This window comes from Myodes glareolus, chromosome 14 (assembly GCF_982192425.1).
Source record: "Myodes glareolus chromosome 14, mMyoGla1.1, whole genome shotgun sequence".
NCBI classification, from domain to species: Eukaryota; Metazoa; Chordata; class Mammalia; order Rodentia; family Cricetidae; genus Myodes; species Myodes glareolus.
The window spans coordinates 64,619,768-64,639,331 of record NC_142039.1 but is presented as its reverse complement, the minus strand read 5'-3'; the positions used below and the strand labels follow the sequence as shown (position 1 = coordinate 64,639,331).

The window sequence follows — 19,564 nt, the reverse complement described above, 5'->3', positions numbered from 1 at the left end:
ACAGGCTCACCACTTCCACCTGCAACACTGTTTTGAATTTTGGAAGTCTGCCTGTTAGGGAGGTTCTAGGTGTGTGACCTGATATGGTCAGGAGCAGTACACACATTATTCCATGGCACTACAGATCCATGTGTGCTGGGGGTAATAAAAACGCAAACTGCATGCAGCGAGTCTTTAACAGTTCTACTCTCAAGAGCTTCAGGGCTTCCAGACTGGACTAAATGATAGCCATCATTTCCCGGGTGATCATGTGCAAGCCTGGTCAGGCTCTGCACCCAGAGCAGAAAGAGCCTCATCCTCATGCCCTGGGAACAGACGCCATGATGACTTCTTAGAGTCTCACAGAGCCAGAAAGGGTGCGAGTCCAGCACCCCAGGTCCAGCACAGCTAGTCTGCAGACGGACAGTTGCTGCCAGCAGAGCCCAAGCTCAGGGTTTCTGCTGTTCTATAGATCTTGTTCTCTTAAGTCCCCCTTTGCCTCCATGATACGCCTCTCAACCCTCCCTACTGGCTCAGGTACCCACCATCTTGCCTGCAGATGTCAGTGTAGTTGCTGAGAGGTCTTCCCATTACCTCTGCATTCTACTTGGGGCATTAGGTGACCCAGTGGCCTCCCATAATTGTTAATGAGCCCTAAGGACATTAGAAACGGGAACTACATATATGTCACTAGTCCCAGATGCTCCTCTACCCATACACATCTAGTGGGCTTCCTGCCCCAGAACTGGCCATCCCAGTATCCCCCTCCACTGGAAGTGGGTAACTTCCTGGCCACAAACAGGGTTTGGAGGGGCTGTAATCTTGAGGACAGAGAATAGGAGGCAAAGGGTGAGATATGTTTTGAGGGATGTGGCTCACCTTGAGGACATGGTACCAGGCCGAGGCACCCCCAGAGTCTATGTGGAAGTCAGTGTAGCTGTCCTTCACACAAATCAGGCAATACTTGGTCACCTTGGGCTTGGCCAGCAAGGCATCATCAGGCCAGTAGTTTTCCACCCATGATAGTTTCTTCACAATGTCAGGTGGCTCCACAAAGCTGGACATTCTGGGGCCATAAAAGGAAGAGTAGTCAGGGAATGGGGCCCAGGGCTCCCATTTTTAATGCATTCTAAGGTAGGAACAGTACAAGGCTCCTTCCACATGCTACCTCGTAAATCTGCAGGCCTTGGGCAGCCATCTCACTTTATAGGGGAGTAAACCAAGAGCTTCAGAGGGTGGATGGAGCCCGGTCACTGTGTGGGGCTGCAGAGGCCACAGAGGATATTGTCTCTACCCCAGGAAGAGTCAGTCCTTTAAAGTGGCCCACTGGAGTTGGTACCATAAGACTCTCTAAAGAAATGTTTCTCACATGACTCAGTGCCTCCTGTACCATTTGAAGAAAGGCCACCTCTCTCTGGGGCAAACAGGCAGATCAGAGACTCCCTGTCACATTTAGTTGCTGTCAAATCAGCTACATCACTTTCAAGGAAGGTAGGAAAAGGCAGAGGTGGTTAGTTTCTTTCAACTTTACACAAGCCAGAGTCATCTGACAAGAAGGAACCTCATTTGAGAAAATGCCTTCATCAGACTTGCCTGTAGGCAAGCCCATAGGGCATTTTTTTTTTTAACTAAAAAACTAATATGGAAGGGTCTAGGTTACTGTGGGTGGTGGTGTCACCCCTGAGCAGGTGGTCCTGGGATGTATAAGGGCAAACCATGGGGGGCAAGCCCCACAGCATTCTTCCATGGCCTCTGATGCAGTCCCTGTCTCCAGGCTCCCTCCCTGACATTCCTGCATGATGGACCATAGCTATAAAATGAAATAAACCCTTTCCTCTCCAACTTGCTTTTGGTCATGGTGTCTTTCACAGTAATAGAAGGCAATCGAATACACCTGGGGTTTATTGAAATGTCAGCCCCCATGTGCAATGACAGAGAAGCAGATTTGAATGTTCTTGCTGACTCAGGTCACACAGGGTCTGTCATGCCGCTACATCTAGCCCACAAATCTCTACTTTGCCTCTGTTGAAGTCTACAGACACCCTGACCAGGCTGTCTGGAGTAGCTCCGTTTAGCCTGATCCTCTGTGTCCTTCTTACATATGAGACAGCCTTTCCCATACCTAGGTAGAACTCCAGCACCCCTGACAACTCCTAGTCCCTAACCTCCTTCCACACCCTCAATATGACTCATGCACGTTCTGCAGTTGGTGACTACCTCTCTATGGGACAGGCACCGTATATGTTCAACTATGCTGACCCCCACATTCAGTATGCATGAACAATCCCTCTCAGGGACCCCAGGGCAGAACCCCAAGCAAGGCCTCACAGTCCCCACACCAGGGTAGAACCCTGAACCAGGTTTCACAACCCCAGAACCCCATGCAGGACCCAGAGTCAGCTCTTAGGGTGCTGACACCATTCTGAGAACTGGAGACTGGTGACACTGACCCTGAGCCAGACCCACCAAAGCCCACTAAAGAGCAGCCTGTCACCTGGTGTCTGAGAATTCGAGGTTGGTCACATTGAGGACACGCTTGCGGTTGGTGCTATAGTAATAGTCCACAAATTCTTTCAACTTCATTTTGCAATCTTTCTGCTTCGTGACGTCTGTCACATCCACGCTTCTCTCTGGCCCTGGGGAGGAAGGGGGAGGATATGAGCATGCCAGGAAAGTGCTATGGCCTCCCTAGAGGATGTGATGAGGGTGGACACTTACATGTCCTCGGTTGCCCTTGTACACTCTCCTATGGGCAGTGCCCCCCACGAATAGATAAGGGTTGACCTTATCTCCTCTACCTACAATTGCTGTGGATTCAGAATAACTGATGCTCCTTTCTTGGACCTAGTAACACTGTGAGGTAGTGAATCTCTCCTCAGATAGAAAGACCATGTCAGTAAATAAATATACTGGTGCACAGTCAGCATGAGCTGAAGATAACAATAGGTATCTTGGCAATAAATACTTCCAGAATGATATTAAAATCCAGGAGCCCTGCATTTCAAAGGCATTTGTTTGGTATGGCTACACAAAGGCTTGGTCCCACCCTGTGCTGCTATTTGGAGGTAGTGGAACATTTAGGAAGTGGGGAGGATGCGAGATCACAGGGAAATGCTGTGGAATAATCATCTTGGACACTGTAAAGATTTATCACTCAAATTGGTTCAATAAAACACTGACTGATCAGTAGCCATGCAGGAAGTATAGGCCTGATGACCAAACTATGATGGGAAGGGGAAAGGCAGAATTAGAGGAGTCGCCAGTAGATGCAGAGGGAGCAGGAGATGGATGTGCCATGATACATGGCAGAGTGTAAATAAGAAATAAGGATTAACTTAAAATGTAAGAGCTAGCTAGTAACAAGCCTGAGCTATTGACCAAGCATTTACAATTAATATAAGCCTCCGTGTAGTAATTTGGAAAGCAGCTGCTAGGTATTTGGGAACAGGTGGATGGGAGAGAAATGCCCAATTACAGGGAAGTCCCTGGAGAGAATTACAGGACCCTCATTCCTTCTTCCTTTGCTTCCTCATCTCATGGGTATATTATATGATCAGTTTGTACCATCACATACAATCTTAATAGGGATGCAAAACTTTGGAACCCATGATTATGGGCTTGTAGCTCTAGAACCATGAGTTCAAACAATTTTTCCCCCTTTGTAAAATGTTTGTCTCAAATATTTTATTACAGTGGTAGAATTCTAATACAGGAGAACTAATATAGGCACCAACTTGCTGTTCTGATTAATCGATAACTAAAGGAGAGAACACTTATCTTGCCCTTTCCGTAGCTGATGAGGAAAAGCTGAAGCTCTTCAAATAACCAAGGAAAGAAAAGTCACTGAGCGAGAGAGGAAGAAACAATACAGAATGGACAGGCAAACATGCCCTTTGTCCAGGTCAACAGTGGCTGCTCAAACACAAGGTGGAAGCTTCTGGAACATCTGTGGACAAGAAGCCTGGACACCAGGCCCCACTGACCATGGTAGCATCATTACAGGTGTGTATTAGGCACTGTAAGTGTTCTCAAAGATGGAGGAGCACCCACTGGGATGGGAGAGGCACAAATTCTTGAGTGAGAATGCAAGGCCTGTAAGCCAGAGTTCATGGGAAAACATCCAGGACACAGTGAGCTGCTGGATGCCACAGCAGGGGCTCTGACAACCAATCACATATCCTGGATATGAGAAATTCTGTAGGACCCACAAAACTGACAAAATGGCAGGGGTGAGGATGTCACAAAAGAATATGTAAGGGACATGAAAACCCATGGGTCCTGCTTAATTCTGAGTCAAATGACCCAATGTAAAGAGTCATTTGTACTTCTGGAGATAAAACCCAGAACTTTGTACATGTCAATAGGTACATGTGTGCACATCATGTATGTGAATTCAAGTATGTGTGTGGAGCTCAAAAGATAACTCTCAGGAGTTGGTCTCCACCTTCTACTCTGCTCGATCTGAGCATGATCTCTTTGCTCTTTGTTGGTACATACTCCAGACTAGCTGGCTGTGAGCTTTTGGGTGACTCCTGTGCCAGGCTTCCATCTCACATCAGGGGTGCTGGGACTATAGATGCACACTACCACAGTAGATTTTTACGTAGGTTCTGGGACTGTGAACTCAGGTCATCATTACATGGCAAGCCTTCTCAGCAACTCTAAACAGGAATTCTCTGAGAGAACTGGGGAGAATTAGGTCAACGTATAAGTGTATCCAACCTGCAGCCCATAATCACATGTATCCCAGGAATGTGACCCAACACATTTGTAGATGATACCATCATGTCACAGTGTCAGAAGACACCCCTGTGACTCCATCACGGAATTATTAGTGTGGATCAGTGACTGAATAACAATTATGTTTAAAACCATGTTCAACTAGCATTGGAGTTCATGGGCAAAACGTAGGTCTGAAAACACTTTAAGGGAAAAAAATTAGGGGATGAGAAAATTAACCCACAACTGGTGGGGGGGGGGTGGCCAACAGCCAGGTGCACAGGCTTGCTTTTGTCTCTTTCATTTTGTGTATTTAAAGTGTTCCATGTGCCAGGTGTGGTGGCAGAGACAGGCAGAGCTCTGTGGGTTTAAGGCCAGTTTAGTCTACATAAAGAGTTCCAGACCAGCCAGAGGTACACAGTGAAGTCCTGTCTCAAACAAACAAACAAATCTTCATGAAAGTCTTGGAGATGGATCATTGGGAAAAGCAAAGTATTTACATATTCTGAGCTCAGATCCTTAGCACTCATTTACAGTGGAGAGTGTGGCCTGTAATGCCTGCACTGGGAAAGAGAAGAGGGGACAGCCACAGGAGGATCACTGGGACTCCAGGTTCAGTAGTAGTTCCTGGCTCAGGAGCCTTAAGCCTTACCTACTCTCATCAGACAAGGATAAGGCCAGTGTGCTTATACACAGCGCAGTTCCTCATCCCAATACCTCCCTACTTCAGGCTCCCACAAGATATACAAAGGACAGTACTCACCCACATAGTTCTCCACGTCACTCACATAGAATGTCGGCGCAGGAACAGATAGGCCCAGTCCATCTTTCTTGGGGACAAGGATGGGCTCGGTGAAGCCATGCTCCTCCATGTAGCTCACAGTGAGCTGGCTGCCTGGTACACGGGACACCACATCTTCAGCACTGTGGAGAAAGGGTGGGTCAGGGACCTCAGAATACCTGGCTATGTGCCGCCCATGCTCCAGGAGGGTGGCATGCCACAGCACCCTGAAAACTACTAAGACAGCTGTAGGCAAGTTTGTGGTGCTGATTCCAGCAACCCACCACTGAGGGGGAGGGGGGAGGAAGTTAGATTTTACTCCATTCTATATGTAAAAATTAACTCAGCATGTATCAAAGTACACACTAAATGCTACAACTACAAACCCTTTAGGAGAAGACAGGAAGATAAATCTTCATGACCTCGGATTTGTGAAGGCTTTAGATAGCAACAAGAGCACAAGAAACAAATGGAAGATTAGATAAAACCAACATCATCAAAAGTACTTTCTGCTTCAAAGGCCACCATCAAGAAAGTAAAAAGACAAACCACGGGGCAGGAAGTATCTGCCAGTCATGCACAAGGAGTATGCATGGAGAATATGTAAAGATGACCTGAAGAGATGGCTCAGCAGCTAAGAGAGAATACTGCCACATGGCTCACATCTGCCTGTAACTGCAGCTCCTGGGGACCCAATGCCCTCTTCTAGACTACAAGCTCCTGTACTTATGAATACATAGGGCCACAAAGACTTCTTAAAATGCATTACAATGTGCAAATAACCTTTACAGGTTAACGACACAAATATTACTTTAAAAGGTGTGAGGGAATGGTGCTGGAGAGATAGCTCGGTGGTTAAAAGACTCGCTGCTGTTGCTGACGACCCAGGTTTGGTTCCTAGTATCTACATGACAGCTCAAAACCACTCATAATTCCGGGCTCAGGAGATTTGCTTCCTTCTTCTGGCCTCCATGGGCACTGAACATGCACGTGGTGCGTGTGCACACACACAGAGGTAAAACACTCATAAAGTAAATTTAAAAAATTTTAAATATGAGGCAAGATCAGTGAGATGGCTCAGCAGATAAAAGTACCTCCAGGCCTGATCACGCACATGAGAGCATTTACACACATATGCAAATAAATATATAAATATAATAAACAATTTTAAAGTGTGAGGCAAAGGGCTGGGGAGATCCCATTGAAAGAGAGAGAGAGAGAGAGAGAGAGAGAGAGAGAGAGAGAGAGAGAGAGAGAGAGAGAGAATATGAATCATGCCAGTTAAACAACACCTAAGATTATAATCTGGCCTCCAAATGCAGGTGCACACGTGTGTGCACACACACAGTGTATGAGGCAAAGGATCTCAGTAGACTCCCTAAGAAGAGAAAAGCCCACATGTAAATTAAAAGTTGTTCAACATCTCTAGTCATGAAAGGCATGCAAGTAGAAATATAAGAGACCACTTCCCACCCACAGGACGGCTAGCCATATCCAAAAGCTAGACAGGAAGGGGAGCTGGAGAACTCTCCTCCTGTAAGCTGGCAGGAATGTCACATGATGCCACTGCCTCGCAAAGCATCCTGGTGGTTCTCAGACAATTACACACAGACTTCCCATCTGACCCGGTGGCTGCACTCTAACAAATGGAAACATGACCACCCAAAAATGTGGATATAAATATTTAGACCACAATTATTCACAGTAGTCAGAAAGCAAAAATACGAAAACAAAAACAGAAACAGCCCAAATGGTCATCAGCTGAATGATATAAACAGCAAATGGTCCAGCCAGCTAGACAATGGGATACTATTCAACCAAAAAGAGAATGAAGTCCTGACAACTGCTACAATGTGGATGAGCCTTGAAAATAATTGGATTAAAAGAAGACACCCAAATACTGGATATTTCTAGGAAACGTCTCAGATTTACACATGAGAAAATGGGCTCAGCAGGTAAAGGTGCCTGTGGATTCTCAAGGCCACTGGGAATGAGAAGTTGGCAGGATTTCTTTGTGGAGATGAAAGGCTCTGAAGTTGACTAAAGAAGATGCACACACTTGTGAGGATGCCTACACCTGTGAGGATGCCTACATCTATGAGGATGAGCACACCTGTGAGGATGAGCACACCTATGAGGATGCGCACACCTGTGAGGATGAGCACACCTGTGAGGATGAGCACACCTATGAGGATGCGCACACCTGTGAGGATGAGCACACCTGTGAGGATGAGCACACCTGTGAGGATGCACACACCTGTGAGGATGAGCACACCTGTGAGGATGCGCACACCTGTGTGGATGCGCACACCTGTGTGGATGCGCACACCTGTGTGGATGCGCACACCTGTGTGGATGCGCACACCTGTGAGGATGCGCACACGTGTGTGGATGCGCACACCAGTGAGGATGCTCACACCTGTGTGGATGTGCACACCAGTGAGGAGGCACACACATGTCAAGAGCTCCTGACTTTAAATGAATGTGTTATAGTAACTGAACTACATCTCAGTGAAGGTCAGGGAGCTGGGGGAGTAACACTCAGCTCAGAGGAGCCAGGGTAAATCATAGATCAATTAATCATGTGACATCACATAATAAGTATCAAAGGAAACCCAGCAATTGAGAACTCTGTGCAATGATACTATCCTTCCAAAGTAAGAGAGAAATAACGATTTCTATCAGACAAACAGAACCAGCCTCACAACTGTGAGTGACCCGGAACAGCTTCCTGAGACTGCTCTCTGCCTACTTTTTTTTGCCAGAACTCAGACAGAATAAGGATATAGGCAGTAGAGGGAAGGAAAGGTCTCTACCACATGGCAAGGGCAGAGGCAGGTGGCCAGAAAACAGGACAGAGAGAGGTACTTTCCACCTAGAGGAAAAAATGTCAACAGTTGCGCCAATGTGTGCCCTCAAGAGGTTCAGAGAGAAGAGAGAAGCAACCTGTCTATGGAAGGCCTGAGGCTCCTGCCTTCACAACAGGTTCCTGGATCTTTGCTCCCCTAGAAAGGGAATTCCCAATAAAAGTAATGTGTACTGAGAGGGACAGTACACACAGCCTTGTGTGCAGTGATCGGAAGATGGAGAAGGAGGCAGTGGATGGGCCCACCCTGTAGGCAGCACTGCCTGGACCCCACCAGGAGAAGGCCCACCACCTGTGGAAGATCTGCCCAGCTAAGGAAAGCCAATCATCCGTAGAAAGCACGTCACCTGGAAAGGCCCAACCACCCAATGAAGGACCACCACCTGGGTAAGAATGGCTGGTCCACCCACCTGAGAAAGATCACCTACCTGGGGAACGTTCGGCTCCGCAGCTCCTTGATGAAGAGCTGGCTGCCATTCTGCACTGGCTTCATGTCTGGCATCTGCCCAGGGCCATGTTTGTGCCAGGTCCGCTTTTTCTTGACTGTAGAGGAGACACAGATGGGTCTGTTCCAAACACAGCTGCCACCCAACTTTGGAGGCCCCTACACTATAAGAAGACATCCACTGGGCACCACAGGGGCAGAAAGGAAGCTAGGGAGCGCACCAGCACAGCAAACTCAAAACCTCTCCACAGACCCTGCCAGCCCACATTCGCACCTCCTTATCTTCATCCCTATCTCTCATGATGGAGGTCACTCTTCCACTCCAGCCTGGCCTTCCTCACTCAGGCAACTCTTAGAAGGTTCTCAACCCAGGTGCTCGCCATCCCACAGTAGGGGGACACATTCTGCTTGTCCTCCACAAGAAGAGTTGTCACCTTTCTGCCAGGTCCTTTCGTTTCCAACACCTCTTTACCCACCTTGCAGCCAGTGTGCCATGAAGATGGCCCGAGGCACAGGGATGTCAAGCAGACCCTGGTACTGAAGTTGTCATGCAGTCCTCTGAGCAACAGAGGGCAGTGCTGGGAACACCTGGGCTCCCACCCACATCACAGGGCAGTGATGGCCTGAGTTAGGGATGGGGACTGGGTCCCATCACCCAGCTGAGTACATTCTGCCACAGTGCTGTGGTTGCAGAGCAGCACTGTTCCTTTGGTCTCTGTCACATCAGGCACCTTGCCAGGCTCATGTCTAGGAGCCTGAGACTCCTGGACTAAATTTTTGTTGATCAAATAAATCTGTCTGATGGCTTGACCAAGACCCACTGGCCAAAAATCACCTCAGAGAGCACACAGAGACTATATGGGGTTGAACCTTACAACCCACACCCCTGCTGCTTAATGAAGAAAAAGCAGCATGGGAGCTGCTGGCTCCTGTGCTTCACTGTACCCACCCATTGCAGGCCTTGCCTCAAGCAAGGGTGGAAGGAACAGGAAGTGGGAAGAAGGTTCTCAACCTCAAGACAGCTCCTAGTATCAGCCACAGGCTGGAACTCTCCAGGAGCATGGAAGGCCTTTTGTCACCGGGGCTTTGGAGATGGAGGTGTGACTAAAATCAGTGTCACAGACAGCAGTGCTCACAGTGTTCATAGGCACTCAGCTCAAAACCGAGACTAGTAGAGACCGGTAGAGAAAGGACTAGGACTTTGGACCGTGGTGTTTGAAGGAGTACAAGCCTCTCAATAACATCAGGAGTCTAACCCCAGGGTTTACACAGCCCCCTCTGAGCACACACACAAATGGACATATGTGCACACACATCTCAGCACACTCTGACTGGTCTGTGCTCCAGATCCTTATGTTGAAATCTTTAGTCCTCAAGGTGATTAGGAAGTGGGGCACCTGAGAGGAGACTGAGTCATGGAATTAACGCCCAGGTGATGGAGACAGAAAGCACAGGAGGCTCTCCCACCCACTACCCTGTGAGAAGATGCCAGAGGGGCTAGCACCTTAATTTTGCTCTTCTCTGTCACCAGAATGGCACAAAATGAATCTCCTGCTATTTAAGCAACCCAGCCTGTGGCAAAAAGAGACAAACAAGCATGCAGGTAGGCATGCAGGTAAAAATGCAGGCACCTTATGCGCATGTCACTCCCTGGGAGCTGGTGGTAGGGATGGGAACTGGAACTGGTACCTGGGCTCCTGGTTGACTGTGGAGCCTCTGCTCAAACTCCAGTCAAGCCCAGGGTCTAGGTCTTGGTAAGGCGGTGCACATGCCTTTCTCAGTGGCTAGGTGGCTGACACCGTGAGGATGCCTGACAGCACCAAAGAATCAAACTGTTCAACACTGATGCAACCTGCTCAGTCCCACTCCACACCTACATTCTTCTCTGAGCAGACTCAGCAAGAGCCCCCAAGTCAGGACCCTTTCAAACATTCATGATTGCTGGGAGAGGCTCAACCCCAATTTCCAACTTTTTCCATCTCTACAATCTAGAGTCTCGTAGAAATGACTCCCTGAGGCACCATGAATCATTCAGGGTCACCCTAGCATCTTCTGGATCACTTTCACTAGGACCCTGGGATGGGCACACACAGCCTTACTCCATCCCTCCTTAAGAACATGCCTGCTGGTATCTTTTGATCCAGCCCTGCTCTGTGGTGACCCCACTTCCCAGGCCCCACAAGACATCTCTGGGTCCTAACGGAAGCTCGCCATATTTGTCTCGTTTCTGATATAAAGATAAAGAAGAGCCTGAGCCTAACAAGGTGCCAGGAGAGTGAGATCACTTCTTCCTGTCCTTACTGTCAGTGACTTAGAGACACTCTGAGAGTAAGTGCTGTGTGTCTGGGGAGGTCTGGAAGGTGCCTTAGGAGTCCTAAACTGGCAGATGCTGAGGATACGCAAGGATACAACCAGAAACCGGAGCTGCCCCATGTGCACACTAGAGCCAGGCCCTAGAAGAGCCAAAAGATAGCAGACAGAGCCCAGGAACAGGGAGATCCCACCCACCTAGCACCAGCCTCACCAGGAGTTAGGTCAGGCTCCAATGTTCCCAGATTCTCAGAGAGGCTTTGGCTCACCGAACAGGAGTGTGGGCCCTCCATTTCCCCTGTCCCCATTGCCTGTATTCCACTGTTAGCTGAGTTCTCTGGTACCGGAATTCCCTCCCACTTCCTGAGTTGCCTGTGTCTTTCCCATTGACTATATCCCTACCTCACTGCCCCCACCCTACTGTTTGCATCTCTCTCTTCATCTCTCTGTGTTCACAGCACTTAATGCACCGAGGCAGGGATATGGTCTCTCGGCTTGCACTGAGTACCTGGGTGAGGGTCTCCTGAAAGGGGAGCGACACAGTGATTATGAAGGGAGTTGGACACAGTCCTCTAATCCCCCAGCTCAACCAGTCCAGCCTCGGGCATGGCATGTGAGCAGTGAAACAGCCAGAGTGTGTCTACCTGCAGTGTATGTGAATACTTCTAACACCAACATAGGCAGAAGCCCTGAGGACAGAGGTAAAGTAGATACTCACTACACACACACACACACACACACACACACACACATATACACACACACGTCAGTCCCTATGTTCTTACAGGCCACAGCTTCAACCCCTACTTATAACTAGGGCTCAGCTTTGGAGTTCAAAGCCTACTTGGATGGAATTGCACAATATGAGCTGAGCCTACACCTTGGGCATTCCCTTAGCACCTGCTGCACAGCAGGGGCTCAGAGAACAAGGGTAGAAAGGAGAAACGTCAGATACACAGCAACAGGCACTGTGGGATGCTGGGTGGGGTAAGCTGAGCTCCTAGAGGATGGACAACAGAGCCACTCATAAACATACAATGTGTCTGGCTTGGCTAAGTTGAGAGCCCTGAATACCTCTTTTATCACCTGAGCCCCAAGCCCACACTTAACATGGGCTAGTCTATAGGTGCTAGGTGTGGCCCTTGCAAGGCCTTGGTGATGGTGGAGTCTGCGTGGCTGCCTCGGAGAGCAAGAATCAATCAGAAAACAGTCAGCTAAGCTGGAGGGGTCCCCAGCACCAGAGCCACTGGGCTGTGACCTCGATGAGCTGAGGTACTTACGCGTGGACTTGCCATGGGTTTTCTCGCAGTTCGGACAATGATAAATGTCGATATCTGGTGCCTCCTCCTCTTCCACCCCAACACAGCTGAAACAGGAGGAGACAGATCATTATTCCTCTCATGGTCAGTCTCCCTCAGCCTTCCATCCTAGGGTAGCCCCTGCTCACTGCTGGGGACTGAGGTCAGTGGAGCTTTGTGCGACAGTAGTCCTTAGAGAGGGAGGGGCGGAAGGGCTGCAGAGCTGCCCTCCTCAAACACGAATCTGCAGTGGGATCCACACGCAGCTGCAGGTGCTCACAATGAGAACCCAGCACTATGGCATTCATACAGCAAGCCTGCCTCAGTGAGGACCACCTCCATCATCACCCTGGGAAGGCAGGGGAGTGTCTAGGAGCCAGGGGCACAGCCCCTTATGGAAGCCAGGAGACAACAACCTGGGAAGACAGGAGAACCTTGAGCTACACCACAACAATTTGCCCCACTCAGTTTCAGGAGGTCAGGGCAAGGTTGAGGGACAGTGACCAGTATGTCCCTTCTTCTTCCCTCCCAGGAGTTCTTCCAGGGCCTGAAACCTGCTCAGGAGGCAGCTACTGGCACTGATCAGTTGGCATCCAAAAGTCCCTTAGGAAATGAGGACAAAAATCAAAGGATGCAAGCCACAAGGCCAACAGGCTTCTACCATCACAACCAGCAAAATGAAAAAATGCTGCTCTGTTCTGACACCTCCCACTCTTTGGTTACAGGTACAGAGAGGCCAGTAGAAAAAGACGGTGAGAATCTAGTTGTGTGGCCAGAGTGTTGGGACAGATGAATCCCACAAATGAAAAAGTCACTGGATTGGAAAACACACCAGCACATCTTCCTGCGAGCACAGACGCACAAACAGAGCCACCAGATATATTTTAAAGTAGCATTTCCTGAGGGCAGCCGCGGAGTCTCCACCCAGGAAGGGCAAAGGGAACTGACTGTCTGGAAGTCACCAGTGCACTCTATGAAGATGATTTTTACATAGGGCAAACTCCACAAGTTCATCAAAAGTCCAAGTTCCCAAACTGCTTTCAGCTGTATTCAGCATGACTTTTAAAATGTGTTCTTTTGTCTTTTGTTGTTGTTGTTGTTAAGTATGGCCTCATGATGTCTTGACTCATAGGGAACCACTGTAAATTTTATATCTATTAAAAATAAGTAAGGTGAGCTGATGAGATGGCTTAGTCAGGAAAGGGTTTGGCTATGCAAGCACCAAGTTCTGAGTTCAGATTCCCAGAACTGATGCAAGAAAAGCAGGATGTGGTGGCATATGCTTATAACTCCACATCGCAGAGATGCAGACAGGCATCTCCAGGGGACTCGCTGGCATATGCTTATAATCCCGCATCGGAGAGGTGCAGACAGCATCTCCAGGGTACTCGCTGGCTAGATAACCCACCCTAATCAGTGAGCTCCAGTCCCAACTAGGGACCCTGTTTCCAAAAACAAGGTGAATGACTTCTGGAAAATGATAAACAAGGTTGACCTTTGTCAATCCTTTTCCTGACTTTTTGTGTCTCTCTCCAACATCACCTGAGGGGCAGCATATCTCTGAATCTGAGCTTGTTTTCCCAAATGAGAACCCTTTGTTGTTGTTTTTCCAAGACGAAGTTTCTCTGTGTAACCCTGGCTGTCCCAGACTCGCTTTGCAGACCAGGCTGGCCTGGAACTCAGAGATCTGCTTGTCTTTGTCTCTAGTACTGGGATTAAAGGCACGTGTCACCACACCGGCATTAAATAAGGACCTGGGGAGGGAGTAGCTTGTGTACAAGCTGACGCAGTAACAGCAGAGAGAGTCAATCAGACCAAAGTTTACAAGCTCTTACCTAGACTGCCCAGACAAAAAGAAGAAAGATGACTGGAACCAGGCTTATTTATAGAAAACAGTTAGGTGGCCCAGGTGAAGTGGACAAGTTCCTAGGAACACATAAACTACACAAAAGCAATTCAAAACCAGCAGAGTGAGTTGTAACTCAGCAGCAGAGCACGTGATGAGCACATCTGAAGCTGGGACTGATTCCCGCCACCCAACAACACATAAGTACACACACTGATGAAACAGAGAAAATGAACAGATCTATAATAAGACATTGTGTCATTCCTCAAAATCTTCCCTCAGAAAACTCCAGAGACGAGCACCATGGCTCCGGGGGTAAAGATGCTCACCACCAAGTCTGATAACATGACTTCAACTCCCTGGACCCAAAGGGTAAAAGGAGGGAACAGACACCTGCCAGTTGTCCCCCAACCTCCACATGTGTGCCTGATACACACCTGTGTGCAAGCATGGGTGTACACACAAACACAATGAATAAATAAAGTAATAGAAAGGAAAAGCCCAGAAGCACCACTAGTGAATTCTATAAAAAATAATACCAATCCTTCTCAGAAACAAATTGAAAAGAAAGTAATATTCCTGACCCACACCCTCTTTTCATGCTAGGAATAAATTTAGGGCCTCAAATATGTTAGACAAGGATTCTGTCATTTATCCCCAGCCCTCCTGATTCCTTTTATGAAAACAATAATATCTTGATTCCAAAGCCAGACAAAGGCATAAAAAAAAACAGGCCAACATCTCTTATTAATAGCAGTATAAAAATCCTCCACCAACTACATTGTAAAGTTCAGCAGCATACTAAGAGGGCTGTAGTTCACAGTCAAGCGAGACTTATCATGGGAATGTAAAGATAGTGCAATACACGAAATAAAGCAACACTTCAATTGCTGGAACATCACATCTGACTACAAAAAAAAAAAAAAAATGGGTGTGCCCTGAGGCCCCACTCTGGAGGTTACACAGCAGCAGGGCTTGTGCAAGTCTCACCCACAGTTGACACGGCCCTTTCTCTCTCACATTCCTATTCAACTCCCATCTTCCCTAATGTGTTCTCACCTCTTACGACACAAGGAAGAACCACATGAGCACCTCAATTGATGCAGAAAAAGATAGACTTGGCAAAATCCAACACCTATTCATAATTTCATTTATTTTTATTTGGGGTAGGGAGACAGTTTCTCTGAATAGTCCTGGCTGTCCTGACTGTCCTGGGACTGACTTTGTAGACTAGGCTGGCCGTGAACTCAGAGATCTGCCTGCCTCTGCCTCTTAAGTGGTAGGATTAAAGACATGTGCCACAACATCTAGCTCTTCGTGTGTATGTGTGTGTGTGTGTGTGTGTGTGTGTGTAGAGGGAGAGAGAGAGAGACTAAGAATAGAAAGGAACTTCCTCAGAAAGATAAAGGTATAATATAAAAAACTCACAGCTAATATTACACAGAATGATGAAAAACCAAAAGCCTCTCCCTAGAAGATCTGAAATGAGGCAGGATATCTGTAGTTGCCACTTCTACTCAACGCAATGTTAGAAGTGCTGCTAGTCAGAATGATTAGGGGACAAAATTAAATTAAAAGCTTTCTAATTGAAAGAAGTAAAATGATCTTTATTTGAAAATGACATGCTTAAATATACAGAAAATCACATGGAGACCCTCCATATAAAACATGCCAGCACTAATAAATAAAAGGGAAAGTTGTAGGGTGCAAGATTAACACACAGCACAGCTGTGTTTCTGGACACTGGCAATAGATAATCAAGAAGAAAATCTAGAAATCAATCATATGAGCATCAAGAAGGATAAACCATTTGGGGAAATGTCCTCAAACACAGGCAAGATTTGTACACTGATGAAACAAGGGTAAAAGCTGACTTTAAACTCATATGGAATTGTGAAGGATCCCAAATAACCAAAGCAATCTTTAAAAACAAAAATGAAGAGAACATATACTTCACAACTTCAAAACTTGCAACAAAGCCATAGTAACCAAACAGTACGCCACTGTCATCTAGCTAGAAACAGACGAGCAGAACAGAATTAGACCCAGAAATAAACCCACATATCAGAGGTCAATTTATTTTTGACAAGGATTGTAAGATATAAGGAAAGTCTATTCTCTCCCCCTCCCCCGTCTCTCTCTCTTTCTATGTATGTGTGCGTGTATGTGTGTGTAGTGGGTATTCATTTTGCCCGTGACCTTAGACTATCTGGTCCAATAGAGGCAATGCTTCTTGTCTGTCTATATGACCTCTTATAAGGAAGGAGAGAGGGTGGTAAAGACCAGGTTAGGTCGTGTGAAACAGCATGTGAATGGTCCCCAGCTTTCTAAGGACTCTGCACCTGGATTTACCATATCCTGTGTTCATGAGTATATGTTCCCTCTTTCATATCTTTATAATTCTAGATACCCCTTAAACAGACACACATGGATTCTCTTAATGTGTGTGTGTGTGTGTGTGTGTGTGTGTGTGTGTGTGTGTGTGTGTGTGTTGTACTGTGTACACATGGGTTTGCAGATGCACCCAACTGAGCTCATGCATGGAGAGGCCAGAGCAGAACACTAGATGTCTTCTTCCATTACCCTCTGCTTTATGTCTCCACTGAACCTGAAGCTCACCATTTTTATCTAGACTGGCTGGCCAGTGAGTTCTCAGAGTCTGCCTGTCTCGACCCCTTAATGCCCACCTGACACCCTACACAAAAACTAACTAAAAACAAATTGATCAACCAAATGTAAGGTCTAAAATGATAAAATTATTAGAAGAAAACATGAATAAAATCCTCATACCTTTGGATCCAGCCATGGAGGACTAGAAATAACGGCAAAGGGGTAAGAGGCAGCAGCAATGACAAATGATAACCTGGGCTTTATCAAAACTAAAAACTTCTGTGCATCTAAGACTGGGCCAGGCAACATTTCATCATGGGGGAGGTGCTCATGAAGTTCCACCCCTTCCTGGGTTAATGGTTACTAGGTAGGGAAGGAAGGACCATTTTCTTCAGTACTGTATCTTTGGTAAGTTGCCTGTGCCCCTGTAAAGAACCCCTTCACCTATGCTTGTGTAAGAAATTCCAGTTAACTCAGTGATTCAAAAAAGGAGGAGGAGGAGAGGGCTTGAAACTGGCAAGGACTTGTTGGAAATGAGAAGAGCTTCGATGGGAGAGGGAAAGGAAGCGGAACATATAACTGGGCGTGTGTGAAAAAGACCAAAGTTCATTATATGTATGTATGAGGCTGTCAAAGAATTTTTTCAATTCAATTATAAAACACTTTTGTACATTAAAAGACACTGTTGAGAAAGAAAAGGCCACTTACAGGATGAGAGAAAATATTTTAGAATTATATATCAGGTAAGGGTCTAGCATCCAAATCCATAAAGAACTCTTATAGCTCAATAATAAAATAATCTAATTTTAAAATGAGCAAATGACTCAAACATGCATTTCCCCAGAGACGATGAACACACAGCCACAGGCACATGAAACAACATTGAACGTTCAAGTCATTAGCAAAGTGCAAACCAAAACTCCAGTGAGATGCAACTTCACATCGTGGGCTGTGGAGAGATTGTGACCCTTCCATAATTTCCTCACTTGAGAAAAACGTAAAACAGTGCAGACGCAGGGGAAAAAAATGATTTCTTCCGAAAATAAACATAAAGTGACATATGAGCCTGAAGTTTTACTCAGCTATATATCTAAGATTTAAGAATTGGCATTCCATCAATGCCCTATTCACAAAAAATAGTGGCATGTACACTAACCAAAGTGGGTAAGGCATCCGAAATCCAAGGACAGGTAGATGGATCAACAACATGTGATCACACGCATAACAGATTATTCGACTAAAGTTTACATATTCAGTAACATATGTGGATAGAAAAACTAGATTACTGGGAAAAAAGCCCAATACACAGTGCTAATACTTAATAGCAGCCCTCAAGTAAAATGTCTATAACAGGTAAGGCAAGAGAGACACATGGCAAGAGAGGTGCTAGAGGGTGGGAAGGAAGGGATTTGGAGTTGCAACTTGATGGGAAGTGATTTATGACCAAGGAACATTGGCACAGTGCCATAGAATATTCAAACCCACTATGGAGCATCCACACTGGCCACAGAGTATTCACACCAACTGCAGAATAGTCACACTGGCCAGAGCGTTCATACTAGCCATGGAGAATTCTCACTAGCTATGAAACATCTTACACTGTCCAGAAAGTTCATACCAGTCATGGAACATTCACACCAGTTATGATGAATTCACACCAGCTATGGAGCATTTTAGACTGGCTGTGAAGAATTCACACCAGCCATAGAACAATCACACCAGTCATGGAGCACTCACCAGTCACAGAGCATCATACTGGTCATGGAGCATTCACACCAACCATGGAGTATGCAGATTGGCCAGGAAACCTTCATACTACCACAGAACCTGTGCAAAGGGTCTGTTTCTGCCTTATCAGGGAATTCCATTCTGTGGGCCTTTTTGTAGAATGAATTTGCTTAAAGAAAACCCAAGCATGACAGGGAGAAACCATACTGCCCTAAGTATGAGGCGGGTCACTTACCGTTCCTCAGCTCTAAAGCCATGTGTTTTGCTGAGTACATCTCAAACATCCCTGATGACAGCGCTCTGTGACCTTCCTAAGGAACTCAGGGTTAGCTGTGTTTCTTCCAGAGGCAGCTGTACTGCTCTCAGAGGAAGGGAGAAGCCTTGGGTTCCTTCAAGTTTCATTGCCACCATCATTCCACTTACAGGACACAGCAGAGATGTCACCAGGCTTTAAAGCAAACTGGAGCTGGGAGAATGAGTGGACGTGGTACTAAGAGCCAAGATGCCCATGACAACTGAACTAGCAGGCATTTCAAAGGCTGTGTTTGGGAAATCTGACTTCTGACCCATTTAAAAGTATAAAGTCACATTTACAGGTTTATTTAAAACAGCATTTGTTGGAGAGAAGTCAGCAAGGCCCACACTTGGTATTCTAATTAAAGCCAGGTCGAGAGCTGGGTGTGGTGTACACTTGCCAGCCTGGCACTCTGAAGGCAGAAGCAAGGGAATCACCCTAAGTTCAAGGCCTGCCTAGTTTATAGAGTGGGCTTTGGGAAAAGCCAGAGCTACCTGGTAAGACCCTCCTCAAAACAGAATGATAAAGGCAGGTCAGGGCTGGCTGCACGTGTGCCTGAAAGTGCACTGGCCCCTCCCACCCACACTAACACAGAGATGACATGCCTCCCAAAGCCCAATGTGGTCACTGCATCCCTCTTGGGCACAGTCATAAAGACAATCCAGGATAATAGAACAGCTTCCTGTT

At 46.8% G+C, this 19,564-nt stretch overlaps 1 protein-coding gene across 2 annotated transcripts in view; it reads right to left on the bottom strand.

Moving 5' to 3' along the window:
* The window catches only part of Phf2 (PHD finger protein 2), a 73,370-nt gene that overhangs the window by 20,171 nt on the left and 33,635 nt on the right, over positions 1–19,564 (bottom strand). For both annotated transcript variants that reach the window (XM_085699484.2, XM_085699485.2), the window contains exons 2-6: positions 12,381–12,466; positions 8,774–8,888; positions 5,462–5,622; positions 2,474–2,615; positions 859–1,045 (exon numbers count right to left, since the gene is read on the bottom strand). In XM_085699484.2, the coding sequence (XP_085555610.1) occupies positions 859–1,045; positions 2,474–2,615; positions 5,462–5,622; positions 8,774–8,888; positions 12,381–12,466 (691 nt within the window). The remainder of the gene's footprint in view (positions 1–858; positions 1,046–2,473; positions 2,616–5,461; positions 5,623–8,773; positions 8,889–12,380; positions 12,467–19,564) is intronic.